Source organism: Mastacembelus armatus, chromosome 10 (genome assembly GCF_900324485.2).
Source record: "Mastacembelus armatus chromosome 10, fMasArm1.2, whole genome shotgun sequence".
NCBI lineage: Eukaryota > Metazoa > Chordata > Actinopteri > Synbranchiformes > Mastacembelidae > Mastacembelus > Mastacembelus armatus.
Window position 1 is genome coordinate 29,051,865 of NC_046642.1, and position 22,561 is coordinate 29,074,425.

At 39.9% G+C, this 22,561-nt stretch overlaps 1 protein-coding gene and 1 long non-coding RNA gene across 3 annotated transcripts; both read left to right on the plus strand.

Moving 5' to 3' along the window:
- The first annotated feature begins 2,848 nt into the window (after positions 1-2,848).
- Positions 2,849-3,996, plus strand: LOC113144456 (uncharacterized). The gene is made up of 4 exons (XR_003297155.1): positions 2,849-2,915; positions 3,017-3,099; positions 3,573-3,825; positions 3,905-3,996. It is a non-coding gene; the product is annotated as an uncharacterized LOC113144456 (long non-coding RNA).
- Positions 3,997-10,201: 6,205 nt separating this feature from the next.
- ap1ar (adaptor related protein complex 1 associated regulatory protein) lies at positions 10,202-19,718 on the plus strand. Of its 2 annotated transcripts, none has more exons than XM_026330527.1 (10): positions 10,202-10,380; positions 12,444-12,492; positions 12,592-12,618; positions 12,989-13,020; positions 13,129-13,225; positions 13,405-13,503; positions 14,527-14,591; positions 14,967-15,040; positions 15,175-15,297; positions 15,766-19,718. In XM_026330527.1, exons 1-10 carry the CDS (start codon positions 10,310-10,312, stop codon positions 16,035-16,037), a joined length of 909 nt encoding a protein of 302 aa, XP_026186312.1. In that variant the 5' UTR covers positions 10,202-10,309; the 3' UTR covers positions 16,038-19,718. The 2 variants fall into 2 exon arrangements, with proteins under 2 accessions (XP_026186312.1, XP_026186313.1); XM_026330528.1 differs by having other exon boundaries at positions 14,530-14,591.
- The last annotated feature ends 2,843 nt before the right edge of the window (positions 19,719-22,561 follow it).

A 22,561-nucleotide genomic window follows, 5' to 3' on the forward strand; every position in this document is an offset into this window, starting at 1 on the left:
CATGTTTCACTGTAGGGATTGTATTGGGCAGGTGATGAGCAGTGCCTGGTTTTCTCCACACATACCGCTTAGAATTAACGCCAAAAAGTTCAATCTTGGTCTCATCAGACCAGAGAATCTTTTTTCTCATAGTCTGGGAGTCCTTCATGTGTTTTTTGGCAAACTCTATGCGGGCTTTCATGTGTCTTGCACTGAGGAGAGGCTTCCGTCAGGCCACTCTGCCATAAAGCCCCGACTGGTGGAGGGCTGCAGTGATAGTTGACTTTGTGTAACTTTCTCCCATCTCCCTACTGCATCTCTGGAGCTCAGCCACAGTGATCTTTGGGTTCTTCTTTACCTCTCTCACCAAGGCTCTTCTCCCACGATTGCTCAGTTTGGCTGGACAGCCAGGTCTAGGAAGAGTTCTGGTCGTCCCAAACTTTTTCCATTTGAGGATTATGGAGGCCACTGTGCTCTTAGGAACCTTGAGTGCTGCAGAAATTCTTTTGTAACCTTGTCCAGATCTGTGCCTTGCCACAGTTCTGTCTCTGAGCTCCTTGGGCAGTTCCTTTGACCTCATGATTCTCATTTGCTCTGACATGCACTGTGAGCTGTAAGGTCTTATATAGACAGGTGTGTGCCTTTCCTAATCAAGTCCAGTCAGTTTAATTAAACACAGCTGGACTCCAATGAAGGAGCAGAACCATCTCAAGGAGGATCAGAAGAAATGGACAGCATGTGAGTTAAATATGAGTGTCACTGCAAAGGGTCTGAATACTTATGACCATGTGATATTTCAGTTTTTCTTTTTTAATAAATTTGCAAAAATTTCTACATTTCTGGTTTTTTCTGTCAAGATGGGGTGCTGAGTGTACATTAATGAGAAATAAAATGAACTTTTTTGATTTTGGCAAATGGCTGCAATGACGCAAAGAGTGAAAAATTTAAAGGGGGGTCTGAATACTTTCCGTACCCACTGTATGTTAAATTACACCAGAATTGCTTTGCCCTTCATCCTGAACTGTTTATTGCAGCTTCATTGGATGTCATGCTCTAAAAAAAGAAGTAACATCAAATAAACTCAAAACACTGTTGACAGAAGCAGGTTGATTGTTTCACAATGAAGGTATAAATCACAAGTTCACATCCAGCATTCAGAAGCAAACTCAGAATATGTTTGGACTGAGCTCTGATGGACGGCTGGTACTCACAAGTGCAGGTAATTATAGCTGTAGTTGTGATTAGTTATCGATAGAATGTGTGGGATAGTAGATGATAATGTACATATCTTTGTCTTCAGAGCTGATGACATCTGCTCCAGGGGCGAGTACAGATGCTGACGTGCTGGAGGAATCATTGGAACAAACTGAGCAACAAAAGCGCACAAAGGGGTTCTATTCAAAATACAAGAAGAACACAAGGTAATATAGTACGTTAGAATGACTTCTGCTTCTTTCCACTTTGCAGGTTGTGAGGATTTTACAACAGAGCAAATGGTCACTAACTTAAACCAATGTGGGGGTTGAATGTTTGCTTGACCCTTTCATGGTATGTGGTTCTGTCTGTTTATTGGTTTAGTGTTTTAGGGTAGGAAGTTGTAAATAACTGCCAACAATTTGTTTCTTTGATGGTAAGAAGACTGAAGATAGTACCTGAACAAACAATGTGGGGGTCTGTTCAAGATTAGTCCACCCCTTTCTTGTCAAAATGTATATAAACTGGTCTTTTAACACAGACGGCAGAGGACTTCTGCAAGGACGTCCTCTCCGGGCCCGTGATTAAACCTGAGATGATTCATCACACTTGTGGTTGTTTTCTGAGAATTAGCAACTCTCAAACTTAAAGAAATTTCTACCACAAGGTGCAGATCTGCTTTTGTTTCAAACTTATTGGATCGATTTTTAAAAATGTTTACAAGTTAAAACAATGAAAGGCAGGGTGTTCATGTTTGTCGTCACTCGTTCTGAGATCTATCTTAAACAGCAAACTCCTAATTTTAACCTTATTCTAAACTGGCACACTTCATTATTATGTCTACAATATGGATAATGTAATACTATTTACTCACAATTTTCACACTATGAAATGTTACATATAAACTATAAATTACTTTGCGTGTTCGCTAATCCTCTAATAATAATAATTATATCATTTTATTATATGCCCAACAACAGGAAAAACTTTCCTCTCTCTACATGACTGCTTCCAATGACTATGCCACAGTCAAAGTGGACCAAGCTTTGGTTTATTTGAGTGACCTTGAAAGTGTCTGTCCAAAAGGTCTATTGAAAGACAACCCACACACCACATATCCCTGGCTCACAGATGATGTAAGTTTCAGCACCTTCGAGTGCATTGACCAAAGGGATTTTTATAAGATTTTAAGAGCTTTACTGTTTTCTTTACAGGTCGTGAACGCAAGACTTCTACAGCTGACAAGACACTTACAAAATGTAATATACTTATTGTTATTGTAATATGGCATGTCAAGCCTAAACTGGTACAGTCATTGCCTTAATTATTTGCCTCTTACAGGTGTTTGCATTACGAACGTATCATTTCACTGCATGGTGGAGAAACTGGATAAATGGGGAAAAAATAAACTCCAGACACTTGACATGCTTACAGGTCAGATGCTGTATTTTTTGTCAACCATTACTGTATATTTTTTGAGTGATTTCACTAGTGTATCAACAGGTCTGCAAATATTGTCATCTAGGATTTGAGGAAGGACTCAACTGTGTGAAAATGCAAATAAGTTACAGCTTGAAGTTTGGTCCTCAGATGTTAAACTGTAACCATTCATGTCACCATGCCAGGCAGCAGACCTGTATGTTAGAGGAGTTGAAATGAATAATGAGCCCCTGAACCAAATTCAGTTTGGCCATCTGAGGGTCTACCATGCAACATGCTTGGTTCCAGATGCTGTTCCTCAGGTAAAGTTACTCAAAATGATACCACATTAGTTGTTGGTATGACTTATAACTGTATATAGTATACAGTTCATTGGCCCTAAAACTTTTTTTGTCTTTCTAAGGGAAAGAAATTGAGTGAATCCTGTATGGCAGAAGCAATCCATGCCTGCATATACTACGACAGAAGTGGAAAGGGGCATAAAAGGTACATAATGGTGTTCAGAATTACCATGTCATTAAAATTTGATTTTAAATGAACCCCCCCACCCCTAACCTTTCTCAACCTTCTATTACAAACTGTATTCTATGAATCTTATGGTCCGTCAACCAAATTTATGTCTTCTCTGGGCTATTTTTGACATTTCTCCAAAAATGCAATTAGAATGTGATCAGTACTATATCAGTATCAGTAGAGGTCAGTTTCAGTGTAATAAAATTCATGTACAATCCACAGTATCTGTAGGTTTTTCAGTCTGTTTTTCCACCTCTTTATGAAGTAAAATAACAGAATAGGTGGTAAGACAATAACACATGTCAACTGTTTTAGATTTTCAAAATTTTATAAATGCAACAATTTTAATTTTGATGCATTTATAAAGTATGATAAAACTCTTACAGATACACATACAGAAATTATGTGTTGTACCTTGATTATTATTATTACTTTGTTTCTTATAGGCGTTTATATCCACATGTGAAGACAGAGGATTGGGTGAGGCTGGAAAGACTGTGCCCATTCTGCTGTTCTAACTAAATCATATTCAATAGGCTGTGAAACATATGCTGGACAACCAAGAGCGAAAGTCCAACAGAATGTTCCTTTGGGAAAATCCAGGCCGCAACATGACACTGAAGAATATCCTAAATAGCAGACCATCTTGTTTCAGTGAGATAATAGGATTATTACCTCAAATCCTATTATTCACACATAGTAAGTTGTTTTGGGTAAAGATGAATTTTGTTATAACTTGGTTAACAAGTATTTAACAGATTTTTGTTAAATTCTACAGCTTGATGAGCTAATTAAGCTCATCAAGAAAGCACTGGACTTGGACGAACAAAATTTAAGAAATGTGGACTTCGTCATTGATGTTATGGTGCCAGAGGTATGTAATCAAGGCATGTGCTTTCCAATAACTACATTTATTACATTTTTTATTGCATATGTCATATCAGATGTAACTGTCCATATTATATGTAATATGGATGTAATTTGTTTTGTCGTTAATGTACGTCATCTTCAATCTTTGCTTCTGTAGGTGACAATAGACATCCTCATGAGACTGGAAGGCTTTATAAGGTTTCATGCAGAGAAAACCCTGGGCACAATTCTTGATGTAAATGTTCCATCGTAAATCATCATAAACATAAACAACAGATAATTGTAACCACTACATATTGTATTGTATTATTATTACACAAAAATGTCCATTTGATTCAATGTTATTCATACCTGACATCTAGATCCACATGGCTCTAAATGTAGTCCCAGTGTCTCTTGGGTTATTCAGCCACCACACACACAACTCAACCACAATGCAGAAATCCACCGGTCACCCAAAGTTATATACGTTTTTTTAAGGGTACAGCATTGTTACATAGAAGCTTCCCTTCTTATTTTTAGAAGTGCCATGTTTTTATAATTTTGTAAATTATTAGAGCATGTTCTATTTTTGCATATTTAAATTAAAAAGCTGACTGTCCAGAAGCAGTCACTCTGTGTCTGCAAATCTGGATATATAGTGACTTATTTCAACATAATAAAATCCTTTGACATTTGATCTACTTATTACGTTATTTGTTTTTATTACCAATAAGTTGTGGCTATGTTCATTTCTTGTATTGCAGGGCAAGTCTGAAGCAAATACTTAACGCAGAATGACATGTGTATCATATAAATATAATATTAAAGTAGAAAAAGAACATAGAGCTGTTGTCACTGTTTAGCCCAGCTTCCATGCTGACACACCTGCCTATATAACAAAGCTCACAGAGTGAACACAGCCCTCTACAGTCTCTGCATGTACTTCCTGTACCTGTGCACCAAAGGTTGAGTGTGAAGCAGGATCATCAGGTAAAAATATAGACATAAAGATACACAATATCCAGTGTACTGTTCAGAATGAATTATTTATATTTTTGCATTTCTATTATATTTAATATTATAATACATTTATTATCAGCCGAACCAGCTGCACTACCTTTTAGCCTACAATGACTTTGAAATGACTTCAGTCCATCACTACACCATTACAACCTTCGTCATGTAACAATCAATCAAAAGGGGGAAAGCATGTGAAAATACTGTGTAATATAGCTAGTGTTGTGGCCCTTTCCACTCAGACCACGGGCGGGCCAGACTGTCACGGTGTGGTAACGGAGGAGACTTCAACTACACATGGACACAGGACTGAGGGGAAAGGGGTTTTATTTCACACAGACAAATGACTAGATACAACCAGTAGATGTCCCTGAAGAGCTAGGTCAGTCGAGTGAACAACATCCGGCAACATGCAGATCAGAAAGCTATACTTCACAACTCTCCTGCGAGCGGGATCTCCGTTGTTCCACTCAACACGCCCCATGAGCCCGACTCCAGTCGGGATAACAGGGAAGCAAAAACACAGGGAACTGAGCCGCTTCGCTCAGTGGAAAACAAAAACCAGTCTGTATTAATGACAGGAGAACATTTAGGCACAACTAGTACTTCCCTGGTCTCCTGTAGTGTCTGTGGGCGGATGCCGGTAAATGAAAATCCTAGTCGTAGCTCCTAGACGACTAGGAAGAGCAGAGTCCAGTCTCTCGTGTACTCCCTCGCTGGAGAGTATGGTAACAGACAACCTGGCGAATGCCAATGGCACCACCAGGTGTATAAGAAGCCCTGCCGGGAAAACGAGGCGCAGGTGAAAACAATCATTAAATCAGGAAAACCGAAAACAACCCAACCGGTTCCTGTCATGATCCTGCAAAATAAAACAAACAGGACGTCCAGACTGCGGATCATGACACAGACAGGCCACACTGCCGCGACACTGACCAGTGGACCGGGTTACATATTAAACCTACATAATAATAAAACACATTTCTATAATACTTTCTCATGCGCTCGCGAATAAAAACAGATCTCAAGACTAGATCTTGTGACCTCTTGGACTGGGAGCATGTAATTACACCTACGAGCTAAAGAGTCACAGATTTCTGAGAAGGACATTCTCTCTCCTTGTGGTTCACATACAACGCGACAGGATTTGAAAAGCAATAAATACATAAATAAATAAATAAATAAATAAATAACCCAGAAAGACTTTACATATGTTCGGAAAGTCATGCTGCATTTTATTTTTGGACTGTCCGGGAAATCCTGCTTAGTGTGACGTGTTGTGATTTTAATACAATAACATGCACTTATATAGATGCCAGAAACCACCAGGACCACACATACCATGGCACGGACCTCAAATCCTTGAGCGAGACCAGACACCTGCCAGGCACGGACCACAGAGGCCACACTGCTGCCACTCAGACCCCAAGAGATGGTCTCTGCAATGGTCCGTGCCACACACAGGCCACACAGGCCACGGAACAGCGCCCCTAGAGGCGGCTCCTGCAATGGCTCGTGCCACCGACAGGACAGGCCACACTTTTGGCTACAACCCCCTCTCGAGCTAACATCGGTCAGCGACAACCAGCTCCACCGTGTGTCCCACAGGACCTACAACAACGCTGGCCTGCCCACAGGTGTGCCTGCCTGTTAATCGGCTTAATATGCTCAACTATCAGCAAATGCACAGTGTATCTACCTGTCTATTCATCTATGTGTCTGTGTATCTACCTGTCTATTCATCTATCTGTGTGTCTGTGTATCTACCTGCCTATTCATCTATGTGTCTGTGAATCTATTCAATTCAATTCAATTCAATTTTATTTGTATAGCGCCAAATCACAATACAAATCATCTCAAGGCACTTTACAAGAACTAAAACTAGAACTAAAATCCCAACAATTCCCTTATGAGCAAGCACTTGGCGACAGTGGAGAGGAAAAACTCCCTTTAACGGAAGAAAAAAACCTCCAGCAGAACCGGGCTCAGTTTGGGCGGCCATCTGCCTCGACCGGTTGGGGTGAGTGGATAGAGCAGACAGAAAAGAACAGCAACAATAAACAACAAATAGACACTGCAAGTTGGTGGGGCCAGTAACTGCACATCAGCGATATACAGTGTTTCGACAATAACAGTGCTGTTTCTGTACTATGATGTGCTCTAAATCCTGATTGGAAATCTTCAAATAGTTCATTCCTGTGTAAGTGGTCTGATAGCTGCTTAGCAACAGCTTTTTCTAGGATTTTAGAAATAAATGGCAGGTTGGATATTGGTCTATAATTAGCCAAGACTCCTGGATCAAGACTAGGCTTTTTGAGTAAAGGTTTGATTACTGCAGTCTTAAAGGCCTGTGGTACGTAGCCTGATACTAGAGATAAATTTACCAAGTCTAATAAGAATGAGTTGATTAATGGCAGGGTGCCTTTAAGCAGTCTAGTCGGGATGGGGTCTAAGAGACACGTTGATGATTTCGATGAAGCAACTACTGATGTAAATTCAGAGAGATCTATGGGAGAGAAGAGTCTAAACATAACTGAGGTCCTACAGATGATTCAAGAGCTACTGTAGTAGAAGATTCATTTATTGCAGGTATAGGAAGCATCTGATGAATTTTATCTCTAATAGTTGTGATTTTATTTGTAAAGAAACTCATAAATTCATCACTGCTGAGAGCTAAGGGAACACTGGGCTCAACAGAGCTGTGACTTTTTGTCAGCCTGGCTACAGTGCTGAAAAGAAACCTGGGATTGTTCTTATTTTCCTCTATTAGTGATGAATAGTATGCAGTTCTGGCTTTACGGAGAGCTTTTTTATATGTTAGTAGACTGTTTTTCCAGGCTAGAAAAATTTCCTCTAAGTTTGTGGAACGCCACTTCCTTTCCAGCCTTCGTGATGCCTGCTTTAAGGTACGAATATGTAAATTATACCATGGGGCTAGTCTTCTCTGACTCACTAACTTCTTTTTCAGAGGGGCTACAGAATCAAGCATTTCACGCAGTGAGGTTACAGCGCTGTCAACAACATGATCAATTTGGTAGGGAGTAGGATTAAGGCAGCTGCCCTCCACTGTGTTTATACTTGGCATAGATGTAAATAAAGATGGAATCATTTTCTTAAATTTATTAACAGCGTTGTCGGATAAACATCTGCTGTAGTGGAATTTTCTTCCAAACGCTGCATGATCCATCATTTTAAATTCGAAAGTTACACTAAGGAGGAAGAGGTGGATTGTACAGTTTGGTGAGGCAGAGAGACAGAGATGGGAAGGATGTGCAGCAGGTCAGGGTGATTAAGGACAGGGATGGAAATGTGTTGACAGGTGCCACAAGTGTGATGGAAAGATGGAAGGAATACTTTGAAGAGTTGATGAATGAGGAAAATGTTAGAGAGCACAGAGTAGAAGAGGTGGCTGTTGTGGAGCAGGAAATAGCAAAGATCAGTAAAGGATGAAGTGAGGAAGGCGTTGAAGAGGATGAAGAGTGGAAAAGCAGTTGGTCCTGATGACATACCTGTGGAGGTATGGAAGTGTTTTGGAGAGGTGGCAGTAGAGTTTCTGACTAGGCCATTAACAAGATCTTGGAGAGTGAGAGGCTGCCTGAGGAATGGAGGAGAAGTGTACTGGTGCCCATCTTTAAGAACAAGGGAGACGTGCAGAATTGTAGAAACTACAGAGGAATAAAGCTGATGAGTCACACAATGAAGTTATGGGAAAGAGTAGTGGAGGCTAGGCTGAGGTCAGATGTGAGCATTTGTGAGCAGCAGTATGATTTCATGCCAAGAAAGAGAACCACAGATGCAATATTTGCTTTGAGAATGCTGATGGAGAAGTACAGAGAAGGCCAGAAGGAGCTGCATTGGGTCTTTGTAGATTTGGAAAAAGCCTATGACAGGGTGCCGAGAGAGGAGCTGTGGTTTTGTATGAGGAAGTCTGGAGTGACAGAGAAGTATGTTCGAGTGGTGCAGGACATGTATGAGAGCTGTAAGACAGTGGTGAGGTGTGCTGTAGGGGTGACAGAGGATTTCAAGGTGGAGGTGGGACTGCACCAAGGATCAGCTTTGAGCCCCTTCTTGTTTGATGTGGTGATGGACAGGCTGACAGATGAGGTTAGACAGGAATCTCCGTGGACCATAATGTTTGCAGATGACATTGTCATCTGTAGTGAGTGCAGGGAGCAGGTGGAGGAAAATCTAGAGAGGTGGAGGTTTGCTCTGGAAAGGTGAGGAATGAAGGTTAGCTGCAGTAAAACAGAGTACATGTGTGTAAATGAGAGGGACTCAAGCAGAACGATGAGGTTACAGGGAGTAGAGGTGAAGAAGGTGGAGGATTTTAAGTACCATAGGGTCAACAGTCCAGAGCAACGGTGAGTGTGGAAAAGAAGTGAAGAGACATGTGCAAGCAGGTTGGAACGGGTGGAGGAAAGTGTCAGGTGTGATGTGTGACAAAAGAGTGTCAGCAAGAATGAAAGGAAAGGTGGACAAGACAGTGGTGAGACCAGCAATGTTGTCTGGTTTAGAGACAGTGGCACTGAGAAAAAGACAGGAGGCAGAGCTGGAGGTAGCAGAGCTGAAGATGTTGAGGTTCTCTCTGGGAGTGACGAGGATGGATAGGATCAGGAATGAGGACATCAGAGGGACAGCTCATGTTAGATGTTTTGGAGAAAAAGCCAGGGAAGCCAGATTGAGATGGTTTGGACCTGTTCAGAAGAGGGACAGTGAATACATTGGTAAAAGGATGCTGAGGTTAGAGCTGCCAGGAAGGAGGCCTAGAGGAAGACCAAAGAGGAGGTTCTTGGATGTAGTGAAGGAGGACATGAGGATAGTTGGTGTGGGTGAGGAGGATACAGAGGATAGGGTTAAATGGAGGCAGATGATTCGCTGTGGTGACCACTGAAGGGAGCAGCCCAAAGGAAAAGAAGAAATGAGTGGACCCAGTGTTCACACTCAGAAATCCTACGCATGGTTACATCTGAATTCTTTAAAGATCAATTTATCAAACACTAAATAAATTACCAGGACTTATTTTCTTTATTGTATTTCATCTTTGAAATTTAAGAGGCACTATAATCAAATGTTTTCAAGTCTTGCCTCAGCTTTGACCAGGGTCATAGTGATTTATGACAGTAAGTCGACAGCAGGTGGCGGTGTGGAACATGTCCGCGTGCTCATTGATGAACCGGAGAGGAAGAAGGAGGCGGAGGAAGTGGGAGAGAAGGGGACTGGACTTAGAGATGCACCTACCTACATCGTTGCACCAGCAGCTGTCAGAGGATTACACTAGCTAGACAGCTAGATAATAGCCCTATTTGACAATGCGATGGGTAACTGCTGGGCATACTGTGTTGGGCTGTTCAGGAGAGAGGCCAGCAGGATCCAGAGAGGAGGCGGGTAGGTGAAGCCTGGCTGTGGCTGGGTAGGCTGAGTTAGCTGCAGCAAGGAAGCATAACGTGAGCCAGCAGCTCCGGCTACTGCTAACGTTAGCTAACATCGGTCAGCGACAACCAGCTCCACCGTATGTCCCACAGGACTATCTGACAGCTGAGTGTGTAATTGTTAGTCTGATTTTTTGTTGTAGCCGCGGAATCAAGGCCAGCCGGTGATGTAGTGGGAAGTATCTGTGGGGTCCAGCAGGAGTCAAGACCCCACCCCAGTTACCAGTCTGGGGTTCATTAAGGAGACCAGAGGCTGCTGTAGACCCATGTTGGCTGCTGATTTATAGAGACCGACTGTCTGTCAGTGTTTATTTCTAACCTTAGCGCTGATACAGATGTTGGGTCTCTGGTTTTTGCTGCTATTTGCTGAGTATGGCTCCTGATTTAGGGTTAAACTTAGTCTGATCTGATTTTACCTGTTGGAGCTGATAAACAGTAGCGGAAAATTATAAGATATTCCTGGGATTGGCAGCTCATTATGAATGTGTAAAATGTCTAATTTGCCTGTTCCCAATAGCATTGTAAAATGAGTAATATAGAGCCGTTTTTTTTTTCACAGTAATGAAGCCAAACAAAAAAATGAATTTGCTTTCAATTTGTCATGCACAGGAGGCTGACCACTTTAGATCAATTGGTTGACTTTGAGTTAAGTCAGGATAGCTGCTTCCTGCTTCCTGCGCTGACATCACTTTTTGGGTGTAGCCAGTGTGCAACATACTTTAAGGCTTCAACCAAAAGACAGAATTAGGCCTGTTGTATTGCAGACATTTTGTATTTGAGGCTGTCAACTGATAAGGGTTTTTCTATGGATGTTGCTGATACCAATCTTTGCAAATCAGGGCAGCCGATGGCTATTTGGGCTAAATTTCTTTTATTGGGTTTTATTGAGTTTTATATCTTTTACCCATCCTGTGAACTACAGCTGGTTGGAGGTGCACTATTAATAATGTTACAGTTCCAAAGTAGCCTGAAATTATTTCCATTTTCTGTCTAAAAGTAATAGTTTATATCTGATTAATTAAATGTATGTGGTTTTGAGAAATAAGCATTTAAGCCTTACTGTTTTCTCCCACAATGTTCTTTCAAAGTTAGTTGTCCACTTGGCTTTCAAAGTTAGTTGTCCACTTGGCCACAGCCACTGACCTGGTGATTTGGTTGACACAGTGTCACACAGGCCCTACAACAACGCTGGCCTGCCCACAGGTGTGCCTGCCTGTTAATCGGCTTAATATGCTCAACTATCAGCAAATGCTGATCATTTTAAAAATGGCAAAAATCAACCTGAACAATTGGCTGCCCAAAGCTTCATAGACAGGGAGCAGCATTAAAAAATCTAACCCTTGCTGTATCCTATATCATAAACATATTAGGCCTTTTATTTCCACCTTTGAAATGTTTCTGCCCGTCCAAAAACAACACAGAATTTCTCTTTCTGTTGACATGTTTCTAGAGGCAGTGCTAATGAAATGGTTAATATTCCAATATTATCTAATAAGAGCTTCTCCAGAATTGATTCTAATAATTTAGCATACTCTACTTTAAAGACACTGGTATTGTTTACAGCCAGGGGGATTCATTTGAAGCTGTTACAGGTTTAAGTAAAAAATACAGTATCTGAGAAAACTGTTAAATCATATTGAGTACACTACAGTATCTGTACATCAGTACAGTGTCTATGCATACATTAGCCATGCATTGCCCACGTCACATCCATACAAACAGGGGAAGTAATTCGGACAATGACAAATTATCTTAATATTAGCATAGAGTGCATGAATTATTTGATGTCCTTATCTCCAAACAGCTGAGATTTTCACAAACAAACATATCGGGTTTATATTGGTGTAATCACTGTATATTGGTGTAATCACTGTGCAGTTCTTGTGTGTAAAATGCAGCCGTTCAGAACAGGTTTTAGCTGTCATTTAGTTTGGTGGCAAACACTCTGTGTGTTAGAAGTGCTTTAGTTTGTTTTTGGGTTTTTTTTTGGGCAGTGTGTTCATGTTCTTGTGTTTACAGGTCAAAATATTTCCGAAGTGGTACCACAGGGGAACATTATACAATAGAGGTATGACTGTTACACTTACTAGTGTTTGCCTTCTTGTTTGAGTGGTGGAGTGTGTGATTTTATTAGTCTAAAAGTGATTTTATTTTTTAAATTTTCCAGTTTGAAAATCTGGTAGAGAGTGATGAGGTAAGCCTAATCTTCTTTCTGTTGATATGATTGTTTTTCAGTACCCAAATAAGTTTATGGAAACAGTTACCTTAGGGTCCATTATGTTGTAAAAATCTGAGTAAGTGTTTTATAACATATATTGTCTAATTAAAAGCTGTGTTGTGATGGTACTCCCAGGATATTTTTCCTGTTGTGTTTCACACCAGAATTTCCTCTGAGAGCTGTCCTCCTGATGGGTGCTGCCACTGCACACCCATCAGTTTTTTTTTTTTTCCTTTCATGGAGTAATTTGATTATTGTCCCCCCCTGTCTCAGACTAGAAGACTAAATGTGTTTTACACTGGAATTCAATACTGTACAGTCACATCTTGTGTTTATTGCATTGTAGTGGGAGGGAGAGAGCCCACAGTCCTGTCCCAGGTAAAAGATCTTGTTTAACTGTAAAAAAAATTATCATGAATATTCTTTAGCAGAAAAAAAAAAAAAGTAATTTACCTTTAGCTTCATGCTTTGTTGTTGTTTTATTAGGCCTATCAGTGAAGATGAGATCAAGCACCTCAGAGAACACCGCTATGCTGCAATCTCAGACAAGCAGATCCTGATAGACCAGAAACTACAAGCAGAGGTAAGACACAATTCAAAAGAGCATCTCTCTTTATTAAGTAACCAACCCCCATTATTTCATTTTACGTTTAAGACCAGATTTTTTTTTTGCTTATTTTTAATTTGCTGCGTTGTTTTTTCTGTTTTTGTAATTTTCTTTTCTGTGCTTTGTGTTTGTTTCATTTTGTTGTTTCTGCTCAGTTAGAGGCACAAGAGGAGAAGTTAAGGCTAGAAGAGGAGGCTAGAAATGCTGCCCAGCGTGAGACCGCAAGGTTGGCACGTGAACGAAAAATGAAGGAGGTGAGACGGCAGCTGAGCGCTCCCTTCTGCAAGTTCTGACTTACTGCTTGGCTAAAACGTCCCATCCAGTCAGGGATGTTATTATCTGTCAGTGCTTATAGTGCTAACAACTTGTTAGCATTCCTATTACAATGGTCTCCAAAGAGAAAGCCTCAGAAATTAAAGAAGCTCAATTTGACCAGAATTGGGTCAATAATAAAGAGAAATGGAGTCCTGAGTGTTAATTTGGCTCCAGGTTCCAAGATATAGTGTCAGGTCAAAATAATTTAAAATTCGGAGGTTGGTGTGCAATTATGCTCTGTAACTTTTCTGCAAAATGTGATACAGCAATGAGAATGGTGCTACACAAATCATTATAAATGTATCTTTTTATTGATAGATATTGTAGGCAAATATATTTGCATGTGTATAGAAAATAATAATAAATCTTTATTGTGAAATATCTTGAAAACTTTAGCCAACCATCACCTTTATCTCATGTTTTCTAATTAATCTAATCAAAATATGTAAGAATTAGCAAATTCTATAACCTGACAGATGACGCATAATATCCAAATAAATGATATATGATATTAAAAGACTAAAGTGCCAATACAAAGAACTGGAAATAATTCCTGAGTACAAGCAATGAAATGAGGAAAATACCATTATTTAGCCTGGTCATTGCAGTTCCCACAGTCACATTAAGAATTGTGAATAGAGTAGTTTGGACTAATAGAATAGAATTGAATGAAGAATTTGGGCCAGTATCATGGATCCACATTTCCTGTACTGTTTTACAGAAGGGTCTGAAAATATTTTTATAATTGTGTGATATGATGGAAAAGCGATTGTTAAACAAATCAGACACCTTCTCGATGAGGTTTCTTTATTTTCATGCCACATTCCACCGCTTCTGTTGTTGCTTTTTGACACATGCTCACTTTTTCTTTACAGCACCAAAATCATTAAATGATTCTTATAGTCTGTATGTTAGTTATATGAAGATATGAGGATTTTCTTGATCTGTGGTGTTTTTGTTAGCAGTTGTCGGCCCAGAGAACACGGGGGAAAGCAGATGGCTCTGCTGGTGAAAATCAGCAAAGAAAGTGAGTAACTCAGCTTCATCAGACAACTGCATTGTTGTTGTGCTGAGGACAAAATGCAATCATAACATTCCTTATACATTTCAGTAGATTTGTGGGTGTGTTTTCAAGGAGTGAGTGAGTGTCTGCTAGCCCCTCGGTTGTGTGATTTTGCCATTTGTTGGCAGATCTTACATTTTCATCTCTTCCAAGTGTTTGAAACAGTTTTAAATAAAAACCCAAGCAGGGTTTTTATTTTCAGGTTGACAGATGTTAAAGGACAGGTGTTTTTTTTTTTTTTCACTTATATGTGTCTGCCCAGCCAATGTTGTGCAGTTTTGTGTTTTTCTCCAGTGCTGTGTGTGAATGCTCTTACAGCTGAATGTCACTGTCTTTCAGACTAACCTCTGGGGAGGTATTTGATGTCTACCTCCAGAATGTAAAAGCCCAGTCTGAGGCTTTCAGGAGCAACAGTGAGTGAACCCTCTAGTTTTAATTACAATGCCGTTAATTATATACAGGTATACAGCATCTGTGTAAATAAATAGGCCATGTTATATTGTTTATCAAAAAATGTATACAAGTCACATGTGCTCTTTGTCTCCAGGACTTCCCTCTGACACAAACGTGGTGACTCCCAACACAGAGTGCAGCTGGGATTTTACCACTAAGACCCGCTCCACCAATGATGATGGCACCTCACTGGATCTAGAATGGGAGGATGAGGAAGGTGAGAGGTTACTTTTTCAGTGAGACTAGAAAGATTTGTTTTACTGAGCAGTTGATTTTCCTCTTAGGTCTTCTGTTTGACTGTTCTTATAATACAAAGCAGTGGTTAGCCTGTCAGAAATCACAGGTCCACCAAACATTCATGTGACTTTCTTTAGAGGTTTGAATGCAGTGAGGGACTAAATCAGGGCTTCCTCTACCTCCAACCAGGACTCCAGTTATTTCTCAGCCTAGATCGATTCTGTTTTTCAGTAACACTGCAGCAAAGAGCAGGGGGTGAGGGTGGAAGGATCAGCAGACCATTTGCGCACAATGCATAGAGTACATCTCACGTGCCAACCTTCCTCAAAGGCCCCATGCTAATATTTAACAAACAAATGTAAAACAAGTCAGCAGCAACTCACGGCCTGTAGCCTTTTCTTCAGCTACTAATGTTGTCAAAATAAAAGCTCATGTCCGTGCACTTTAGGAATCAATCGAACATTTCCAGCCTGGGAGAGGTCTCGGACCGAGGAGGACATCTTGCGTGCAGCCCTGAGGCCCGGTGGAAATCAGATTCACAGCGGCCCGACCTCAGCCTCCGAGGATTCCGGTGCACTGGAGTGGGAGAACGATTTTGTGAGTACCCACCCAGAGGACAATGCAGAAACTGAGTTTGAGGGGTTTGTCAATCCCGTCCTAGACACCCCCTCTGACGGCGCCTCAGACTGTGGCCTCAGGTTGGACAGCCAGGACAGATAGTGTCCAGCACCAAAGGAGACGTTTGTGGTGCCCCTTTCATATTAGCTCACCAGCTTTTGCCCTCCTGAAATGGACACGTACTTACTTGCTCTTCATATTCTGTAATATGAGACTCTGATGCTCCAGGAATATGTTGTGATCTGCATACTACAATATATTGTAGTGATGATCTTATTAAATGCTCATTTTTCAGTGCCTTCATTTGGAAATTAGCTGAATCTTTTATGCATTGTAACTGATTAGTTACATCTATTACTATTTGACACATTGTTCAGTAAGAGCTTATTTTCAACAGCCATTGCCCAGGTCGTCAGACACAAACCAATAAGTTCCCATGCTGCTCTAAATTTGAAACTGCTCTAATAGCTGTGTATTATATTCGTTAATGGAAATGAACATATTTCACTAGTTGTGGGGAAAGTGGCCATGTGTGAGGACCAAATACAGCTCTGAGCACCTTGTTCAGTGGTAATGTCAAGAGTATGATGGCATGTATTTTAATGTTGGAAGAAAATTACGGAAACCTTTTGAGATGAAGAGTATGCTCTTCATCTCAAAAGGTACATCATTCAGATTACAGTTGAAATGACACAGATGAGCAACTTGCATGTGTGGTCCTCGATCCGATTCATGCCGCGTGTCTGGCCAAGTGACCGGTCAGATTGGAATTCATGTTGTTGTTTTTTTTTTTTGTTTGTTTGTTTTCTGTTTGTTTTTAACATCACATCATTTCACTTGCACATATCGCTTGTCGTCGTCATGCAGCGAGGCACCCTCGCAGACAGGTAAATATAAACAATGAGGAGAGCAGCAGCAGTGAGAGATGTAGAAGTTTCAGATATGTTGGACATTTGTGGAGATGCTTCTGTTCAAGCCAAGCTGGAAGAAACATATTTTTTAATGTGATGTTTTCTTACTCATGCTGCTCACCTATCAGTTAAATCAGCGCACACATGACAGTTTATGACCTCAAAAGTTTTCACACATGAATGTGAATCGTCAATCACTAAAGATCACACCTGGTTTAAAAAAAAAAAAAAACATCTGAATTTTAGCATTAAGACCTGTAACATGAATGTAGACAGGGCCCTCCCTCTGATTGTAGTCTCTGTATATCAGCTCTGCCCCTTGGTTTAAAGTTGTTGCATGATGGAAGAAAAGGAACTGAATTCCAGACGTTTTCTGATGGAAAAAGGTAAAACATTAGCCTAAACAGTTTTGATGAATCGGTATACTATATTAATCCAGTAACTGTTTCCACATTTCAGCCTGGACCCAGGATTGTTTCTTCAGTTGCTTGAAGGTGTTGATGGCGATGTTATCATCTAGCATTTTGGCTAATACATATAAATGCTAGTTACTGTACGCCTCAGTGCACAGCATGTCGTGAAGCAACAGCACCCTCATGTATCTTTCACAACAAAACTGCCCATTGCAGTGGCCCCGCTCCAACCATGAGTGGATTTTCCTGTTTGGGGAGGTCTGATATATAACAACATAGCACTGTCAACATGGGACCCATCAAATGAAAAACACTGTGTAAAGTCTAATTCAAATTATTTTCTGTAGTTTTTTTACAGAAAAGGTACCCGATAAGAAATTGGTTTAACCGTTTCATTTTGGATTAAATGTATCAGCCTCTTTTAAATTAACAGCCTTGTTTCTAAAGGGAAAAAAAAGGCCAAGCATGAAAACACCTTCACTGTCCTTTTGTAATGATATGCTGAGTAGTGTCGTGTTTGTTAATACACATATTTTCTTTAGTGAATGAAAGAAGCTGCAGTTAGTGATGTTTTGGTATCATTCATAGGTTTAAGTACAGAGCATACTATATGTCACGAGTCCAAACTGGTGCATAGCTAATTATTAAGCTGTTCATGTAAATTAAAATACAGAGGAGAAAGGGCTGAATCTACAGCACAGGTGGAACATAATTGGAGACAGTCTCCTCTTAAACAAAAATCACCGCTACCAGCTTCAGGAAAAGAGACCCATCCTCATATAATTTTTAATCACTGTACATCACTGTTTTCTATAAAAAAATAACATTATTGTTAGATTGAGCCTAAGTATTAAAAAAAAAAAAAAAAAAAGATATAAGAAATGTCTTGGGCATCAATTACATTTACTGTAAGAACCACTATGCGTTGAGTATCTAATAAAGCTGGGATTTGATACAGTTGACTTTTACCAAAACAATCATATTAACCAGTCCTACTAGCTGTTGCTGGATATAAATTCCTATATTTATGTTGTCATTTTTATAGTGATACTTCAGGCTGGGTCTGTATTAATTTTATTCTATTAAACATACCTAAAGCACAAGACCCAAGTAATTTAAGAGAAGTACATACAGCATCTAAATCGATTCAAAGTCACATTGCAATAGAAATGACAAATCTGAAATATAAGTTAAAAATCCAGTAGATTTAAACTCTACTAAGAAGAGAAGTTGGAAAAAAACAAATTTTGCCTTTTTAACTGTGACAATATTGTACAACCGTGAACTATAACTTTAACTAGAGGTCCTATATATGTGTGCTACAAACCTGTTGATGGGGCTAGACCTCTAATTTTTACACTGCATTGTGTGTGTTTCTTTGTGATCTATCATAACTCACCACTACTTTGGTTTAGAGGCTCATATCCCACTGGAGGAATCCATATTTAGTTTAGACACTGTTTAGATTACTGTATGCTCATCCACCAAAACCTGTTTATTGTACAGTGCATTTTTCTAAAAGCTGGCACTGCTTTATAATTCCCAAAATATGACTTAGCTGAGAACAAACAAAGCAATAAACCTTTTCAATTGATGTTGAATGTATTTATCTATTTAAATGCATACTGCACAACTTAATTTCAGCTTTGGGAAATGACAACGAGTAAATTATATTACCTTAAATCCGAGGACAGAATGAGTCAAAGAGCAAGTAGAACTAATGACTTGGTTAAGTTTGTGTGGCACAGTCATTTTAATGGATGCAACATACAAGCAGGTGGCAGAGTTCATTTCTTCTGAAACCATTTAAACTCCCAGTGGAGCACTCTACAGATCAGGCACCCTGGTCCTCCATCAGCTTTGGAAAGGTCTCTGAATATACTGTGACATTTCTCAAAACAAAATGTACTTTATATTGGTCTGTGGTGAAAGTACAACCATGCATTCAGCTTCCTGTCCATTTATCAGTGTTACTCATCGCCTCTTCTGATCACAAAGTGCAGGGTATAGCTTTCCAGTAAAAAAAAAATCCTCCTATGAACAGGAAGTGATGTGAACAGTGTGTTTCTGAGTTTTGAAGTAAGCAGAAGACTTGTGTCGTTAACAGGCTGTGACTGTCAGTCACAGTCAACACTAAATTTTCTCTTTTAAACTGTGTTATATTAGTATGCACATCAGACCCAACCCTTGGTGATGTCTGGAATGTGTAAGTCACTAAAGACCAGAGTGGTTATGGTTTAACAACAAAAATGACAAAGTTAAATAATAAAACGTACCAGATTTATAGGAAATTGTTGATTGTGCTGGATAATATAATTATATTGGATTATTAATTCTGTTTATTCAGGGTCTCAAAGTTTGTATTACTGACTGTAATAATGTAACAATGTGTGGGGAAATGGGAGTGTGATAATTCAAATTCTGAGATTACTCACTAAATAAGTCACATTGGTTAGAAATACACCAAATCACATGCTTCATGACGTACCAATGAGCAGTTTTTGGAGCAATGTAACTTTGTAACTGTATACTTTAAATGCTTTTATTTAGCAAGACCTTTGGTAGTTTTCACATGAATTCTTAAAAGCTTTTTGTTAGATTGACACAAAAATGTATTCACTACCATCACTCATCAGTCCTTTGATGATGGTCCTTAGAGGGGAGTTTGTCACCTTTGGTGAACAATAGTTTAGTTTCTCAACTAAATTGTAGACAAGGAATAAAATTAATGTGCATTTTAGGGGGAGTGTTCTTTTTGGGTTGCTCCTGTAGAGGCTCCATACCTTCATACCTTTACAAAACTGTATGTGAATTTTTTTTTTTTTTTTTTTTTTTTTACATCAATGCAATAAGTGCAATTTCCAGAATCACTGTTTGGTGTGGATATTTAATCACATCAAGTGTTGCAGTGCAACTGTACTGTGGCACTGAATAACAGGCTGGAATGTAAACCTTTCTTCTCATAGCAAGGACCAAATGCTGGCCAGGTGCAGGAGTAACTGTACAGATGACCAGTTGTCATTGTCAACCTGTAATAAGCACATTTGAATTACTGAAGACAATATTTTGATTGTTTACAACAAATAATGTTTTCTTGTGGCATGCAACATTTTGTGTTTTATTTGACTGCACTGACTTGAGCTTCAAAATAAACCAGAACCTAAGCTTGTGTAGTCTTGTGTAGTTTTTCCTGTAGTAGGCCTACTATAGATCAGGGCTGTGACACGTGGTCTGGTGTCCTATGTTGACTTAGTAAAGCTCAATGTTTACTATATTAAAAAAATTCCATGAACAGAGAAGCTTCAGCTGAATCCATTGAAGCTCAGCCTGATGTGTGATAAATGCTGCCTCATTTTGTGGACACACTTTTCATCTTCACTTTGGAATGATAGATCATGTCAATACAGGTGCATCTCAACAAATTAGATAAGATAATTCTTTGTTGATCCCACCGTGGGGAAATTCAATTCTTACCACAGCTACAGGACAACAGTAAGGTGCAAACTGAAAAATAAAAAGTGTGAAAAATGTGTGCAGAGATTAAACATTTTACAAATATTTACAAATGAGAATGCTATACATAATATGTCTAAAATAAAATAAACTACACAAGATAAGCTAACATGAAAACCTCTATGTGCACAATTGAGTTTGTTAGACTGATTGGTTGTACAATCTAACAGCGGTGGGAATGAAAGATCTGCGGTACCGCTCCTTCCTACACGGAGGGTGTAACAGTCTTCAACTGAAGGAGCTGCTCAGCGCCTTCACTGTCTGATGCAGTGGATGTGAGGTATCGTCCATGATGGATGTCAGCTTGGGCAACATCCTCCTCTCACCCGCCTCCTCCACCGAGTCCAGTGGACAGTCCAGGACAGAACTGGCCCTCCTGACCAGCTTATTGAGTCTTTTTCTGTCCCGGTCTGTGCTATCATCAAGTTGATTTATTTCAGTATTTCAGTTCAAAAAGTGAAACTCCTATAAATTCATTACACAGAGACTGATATATTTCAAGTGTTTCTTTTAATTTTAATTATAACTTACAGCTAATGAAAACCCAAATTTCAGTATCTCAGAAAATTAGAATATTGTGAAAAGGTTCAATATTGGAGACTCATGGTGTAACATTCTAATCAGCTAATTAACTCAAAACACCTACAAAGGTTTCCTGAGCCTTTAAATGGTCTCTCTGTGTGGTTCAGTAGGCCACATAATCATGGGGACGACTGCCAATTTGACAGTTGTCAGAGAAGATGATCATTGACACCCTGCACAAGGAGGGAAAGAAGCTGGCTGTTCACAGAGTGCTGTATCCAAGCACAGTAATGGAAATTTGAATGGAAGGAAATAATGTGGTAGAACAAGGTGCACAAGCAACAGGGATAACTGCAGCCTTGAGAGATTGTGAAACAAAGCCCATTCAACAATTTGGGGGAGATTCACAAGGAGTGCACTGCAGCTGGAGTCGGTGCTTCAAGAGCCACCACACATAGACGTATCCAGGACATGGGCTACAACTGTTGCAGTCCTTGTGTCAAGCCACTCTTGAACCACAGACGTCAGAGGTGTCTTACCTGGGCTAAGGACAAAAAGGACTGGACTGTTGTTCAGTGGTCCAAAGTCTTTTCAGATGAAAGTAAATGTTGCATTTCATTTGGAAATCAAGGTCCCAGAGTCCAAGTTGCTTGATGTCCAGTGTAAAGTTTCCACAGTCGGTGTTGGTTTGGGGAGTCATGTCATCTGCTGCTGCTGGTCCCCTGTTTTATCAGGTCCAAGGTCAGCGCGGCCTTCTACCAGGAATTTTTAGAGCACTTCATGCTTCCCACTGCTGACCAGCTTTAAGGAGATGCTGATTTCATTTTCCAGCAGGACTTGGCACCTGTCCACACTGCCAAAAGTACCAATACCTCATTTAAGGACCATGGCATCCCTGTGCTTGATTGGCCAGCAAACTTTCCTGAACTTTCCTAAACCCCATAGAGAATTTTTTGGGTATTGTGAAAGGGAAGATGTGAGACACCAGACCCAACAACACAGAAGAGCTGAAGGCCCCATTCTGACCTGTGCTTCCATAACACCTCAGCAGAGCCACAGACTGATCGCCTCCATGCCAGGCCGCATTGCTGAAGTAATTCAGGCTAAAGGAGCCCTGACAAAATACTGAGTGCTGTACATGTGCATATTTTTCGGTAGTCCAACATTCCCGTGTTAAAAATTATTTTTTTTATTCTAAATTTCTGAGATACTGAATTTTGGATTTTCATTAGCTGTTAGTTAGAATGATCTAAATCAAAATAAACAG